Source organism: Tarenaya hassleriana, unplaced genomic scaffold (genome assembly GCF_000463585.1).
Source record: "Tarenaya hassleriana unplaced genomic scaffold, ASM46358v1 Cleome1, whole genome shotgun sequence".
Taxonomy (NCBI): domain Eukaryota; kingdom Viridiplantae; phylum Streptophyta; class Magnoliopsida; order Brassicales; family Cleomaceae; genus Tarenaya; species Tarenaya hassleriana.
This window is the reverse complement of record NW_010960187.1, coordinates 2473783-2478391: the sequence shown is the minus strand read 5'-3', so window position 1 is coordinate 2478391 and position 4609 is coordinate 2473783. Positions and strand designations below refer to the sequence as shown.

The 4609-nt window shown below is 44.3% G+C and overlaps 2 protein-coding genes across 3 annotated transcripts in view; one reads left to right on the top strand and one right to left on the bottom strand.

Moving 5' to 3' along the window:
* On the top strand, positions 1-1433 carry LOC104806450 (pathogenesis-related protein 5-like). The gene is made up of 3 exons (XM_010531364.2): positions 1-116; positions 276-372; positions 709-1433. Exons 1-3 carry the CDS (start codon positions 68-70, stop codon positions 1289-1291), a joined length of 729 nt encoding a protein of 242 aa, XP_010529666.1. The 5' UTR covers positions 1-67; the 3' UTR covers positions 1292-1433.
* A 235-nt stretch (positions 1434-1668) lies between these two features.
* Positions 1669-4609, bottom strand: part of LOC104806440 — a 3446-nt gene continuing 505 nt past the window's right edge. The window contains exons 2-7 of one of the 2 annotated variants that reach the window (XM_010531351.2): positions 4436-4604; positions 2934-3060; positions 2516-2655; positions 2317-2376; positions 2158-2226; positions 1669-2071 (exon numbers count right to left, since the gene is read on the bottom strand). In XM_010531351.2, the coding sequence (XP_010529653.1) occupies positions 1955-2071; positions 2158-2226; positions 2317-2376; positions 2516-2655; positions 2934-3060; positions 4436-4604 (682 nt within the window). In that variant the 3' untranslated portion in view covers positions 1669-1954. Of the gene's footprint in view, positions 2072-2157; positions 2227-2316; positions 2380-2515; positions 2656-2933; positions 3061-4435; positions 4606-4609 lie in introns of both variants that reach the window. The other variant, XM_019204023.1, reaches the window with a different exon arrangement.

The following is a 4609-nucleotide window of genomic DNA, read 5'->3' as shown; positions in this document are numbered from 1 at the left end:
GTAACTGCCAACACTCAGCGACAAACAAACAAACAAAAAAAATTGCTCTCAGCTTCTTCAGATCAAAATGGCCATTTTCTCCAGATTTTATCTTCTGTTCTTCGTGTTCCTCACAGGTACGCTTTCTCCTCATCGCTGCCTCCTCTGCTATATTCCCGACATCCTCCTCTGTTTTGTCCTGTTTAAGGATAGTAATGGCAATTTCACTTGTCTTCACAAAATATCGCATTTTCTGGATTTGCCCCATTAACCGTTTTAATCTTCTCTGCTTTCAGGCGCCTCCGCCACCGTCTTTACCATTGAAAACAGCTGCCGCTTCACCGTCTGGCCCGGTGTACTCTCCGGCAACGGCGCTACCCTCGGCGACGGCGGGTTCCCTCTTCCGCCGGGATCCTCCGTCAAGCTCACCGCCCATCCGGGATGGTCCGGCCGCTTCTGGGCACGGACCGGTTGCAACTTCGACTCCTACGGCCACGGAAACTGCCTCACCGGCGACTGTGGCGGCGTCTTGAACTGCATCGGTGGCGGCGCTCCTCCAGTGACTCTCGCCGAGTTCACTCTCGTCGGAGCCTCCGGCAAGGATTTCTACGACGTGAGCCTCGTCGACGGCTACAATGTCGAGATGGGTATCCGAGCGTTGGGCGGTTCCGGCGATTGTCAGTACGCCGGCTGTGTATCCGACGTGAACGCGATCTGCCCGAGCGGCGGTTTCCCTCTTCCGCCGGGATCCTCCGTCAAGCTCACCGCCCATCCGGGATGGTCCGGCCGCTTCTGGGCACGGACCGGTTGCAACTTCGACTCCTACGGCCACGGAAACTGCCTCACCGGCGACTGTGGCGGCGTCTTGAACTGCATCGGTGGCGGCGCTCCTCCAGTGACTCTCGCCGAGTTCACTCTCGTCGGAGCCTCCGGCAAGGATTTCTACGACGTGAGCCTCGTCGACGGCTACAATGTCGAGATGGGTATCCGAGCGTTGGGCGGTTCCGGCGATTGTCAGTACGCCGGCTGTGTATCCGACGTGAACGCGATCTGCCCGAGCGAGCTCCGCGTCGTGGACCCCGGTACGGGTGACGTGGCGGCCTGTAAGAGCGCGTGCCTTGCGTTTAACTCGCCGGAGTTTTGCTGCACCGGAGACCACGCGACGCCGGAGACTTGCTCGCCGACGAAATTCTCGGGGATGTTCAAGAACGCTTGCCCGAGCGCGTACAGCTACGCGTACGACGACGCTTCCAGCACTTGCACTTGTACCGGGTCGGATTACTTGATCACCTTTTGCCCAACCGGATCATAAACCGGGTCGGGCCGGGTCGAGTTCTCACGTTTCTTTTGCCACTGTAGTTTTTCTGATTTCCCCCCTTTTTTTACTCTTATTGTTACACAAACATACAGATTCATGCGCATTGTGTTTCTGAATTTATATCATTTGTTTGTTAGTCAATGTTCAAGAAGAAGGAGAAATCAGATAATTTATATTATAAGCACAAACGGAACTCTCAATCTTGATGTTTTTTTAAACCATGAAAATCAAAACTATAATCTAAAATTTATATCACAACAACAACATGAATTAAATTCATCTTCTCAGTAAAAGTTAGATCGACTTGGGACACTGGTTTCATATTTTTGCTGTAAAAACACAACATTTTGAACATATCTTCTCGACCTTGATGCAATCAATAACCCAAATGAACGAACTCAGCATATTTACATTCTAAAAAACCAAAGTCTCCACATCGGCTAAAGACAAGATTCAATTGGAGTTTCAGAGGGTTTTTGTCTGTCCCAAGTCATTGGTCCTTCTGGAAGTACTCTACTTACATTGGCTAACAGAGAGCAAGAACTGTCTGTCTACTAGTAACCCTAACCCGAGAAGAAGAGATCTAATTACTAAAACCATGAATGGCCAAACAAGCAGATGGGTAGATACAAATGCAGATTGAGAGGAATCTGGCTTTTAGCTGATGCAGTTAAGATCGCCATTTCTGGGTTCTTTTGTCTCCCACTTACAGACCTTTTTCGTTCTTTTCGCAGCCTGAACGAACCCCACAATTACCTGTAGCTCGTCCATTTGCTGTAACGAATTGTGCATTTCATGATCATCAGATGTAAATTCGAATAAAATGACTCGTGCCTGGTTTCAGATTATGTAAAAAGTACCTGTGCCATGAAGTGCCTCTGAACGATTTCAATTAGTTGCTCCTTTGATGGGTTAGGAATAGCATCGACCTACAAGATTGCAATGTGACCAACCTTTAGGAGAAACAAACCAAAAGTGGTGTGTGAAAAGGCTGGGTTTTTTTTTCGTGAGGAACTCACGAGGTTAAAATGTCGCCAGTATCTCTGCAAGGCAGGCATATCCAGTTTGCTAAGATCGACCTTCTGCACGAAAGCAAATCACCCCATCAGTAGTTGAATCTTGTTCTTGGCAATTTTTAGCAGCCAAAAGGGAATAAATTTGACAAAGTACCCATTGGACAACAATGGGGAAAAGGAATTGCAAAAGTGAGAGGCCTACCATGTTCACAGGGGGAGTAAAAACCGAGCTTTTCGACTGTGAGTCACAAGATAGGGACCTGCTCGTTGTCTTGTGGGATGACCGATATGAGCGGTTTGCCCTCTGTCTGGGCTTATGGAGTTTCAGTGTGTCATCAGATGCTAGCAAAAGGATGAATTTCCAAGTCATCGGACCAAAAGAAGGGAGATCAATTGAAGTTTGCAGCTTTATTCCAAACACCAATCCACCATTCATAACACAATCCAGACATCTCAAACCTTTAGAATTCATTGGGAACCGAAAATTTTTATAGATTTTCCCACAGTCGTCGATTATGCCAATGTTCAGTGATGATATAAAACTAAACTATATTTCGCTTGAACACTAACATGTTGTCAGGTACTAACATTAGGACAGAGAGACAAAGAACAAAGCTTACTCATATCAGAGCCATTCCACTGTGTGTTCTCGAATTCAAGGTCATCATCTTCCTCGTTCCCAGTAGGAGCTTCAATGACGCTGAGTGCATTCCTCTGCAACTTTACTTCTATTCCATTAGTCAAAACCTGAAAAACAAGACAGCAAATACAATGCTGTCGTTGAATAAAATGCACAAATACCGACATACCACCGATAACATGATATCTCGTTACTATCAAATAAATTCAGGATTTTTTCTATATGTGAATGGTATGAGACAGAAGCTGGTGGAACTTCATATCGAAATTAGTAAACTATATCCGTGGCTATGAGGAAATGGTATATTAATCCGGGATTTGTTAAAGCCGGAATATGCTGAAGTGACAGAGACAGACACTATGGAAAGAAAAAGATCCTACGGAGCCATTTATAATACACAACCAGACAGGAGACTTCTAGAAAAGCAACCAGCAAAAGGAAAAGAGAAATCGGCAGAAGAGCCAATGGTCAGAATGAAAACGACATATATAAAAAGGAAGAACAAAACTCTAAACTCATGATTCTGATTAATCACAAGCAAACAAAATCTAAAAGACAGCTTGAACCCACAAGAGGAAAAGGATAAGATTTTGCAAGAAACCATGATGGAAAAAAATTAGATACAATTGCAGATTGTTATGATGTAACGTAAACAGGCGCGCAAAATGAAAAGGTTACCTTTTTCAAGACAATGGTTACAACTAATGTACGAACTTGAAAACATTTAACCCTGTTGAAGACTCCTATGATTGAGCCTGAATCTCAGCAAGAAAGATCGACCCTTTTTCTAATAATACTTCTTATTTTCACAGTAACTTTCAGAGAATCTTCCACATAGTAGAGGCAATCTGGGTTTGATCAGACACAGACAAAGAAAGACCCAAACAAGGAACAAAAAAGAAACTGAATTCTTAAAACTTAATGGATGATCTGAGGACCCAAACGCAAGACCAAATCCAAAGATCACAAAGGACAGTTCACTCGCTCTACAAAACAACAAGCTTAATCAGACGACCAAGTCGATTAGCTACTATCATGCATTTTAATGGGAAACGATGCAATCGCTGAATTCAGTTGCAAAAAGAAAACATGCATGCAAAAACCCACACCCCAGATTTCGAAATTAAAATCTAAAAAGAGGCGAAGAACAAATCAGTAGGTCGACCAAAGGACCTGTATATATACGCTGATGCGAAGAGTTATTCAAAAGCAATTCGGAATATTTTACATATTTTTGTTTTCTTTGTAATAGGGGAAAAATCGTTTTCTTCATTCAAAATCTGGACATATTAGAGATCCAAATTCAAAATTCAAATAAACCCCCGTCATCCTCGAGCTAATCAAATTCCAAAATTCGAATTTTTTTACCATGCAATGTAGAGACGTCAAAGACAAATTTAGCCCTAGAATTCATCGAGATAAAACAACAACACACATTTCCATAAACGGCAAAAAGAACTCAAACCCAATTAAATTCCATACCAGCCAATGCCAACCACCAAGTCCGACGGCTTTTTTAACGACGCCTTGGAGACCAACGAGAACCGATTTCGTACGGTTGTTCCCCGTGACGACGACCTTGGTATGACGCGGCAAGAGCGACAACTCCTCTTCGCTATTACTCTCCCCGCAGCAACTCTGCAACGGCGGGGATAC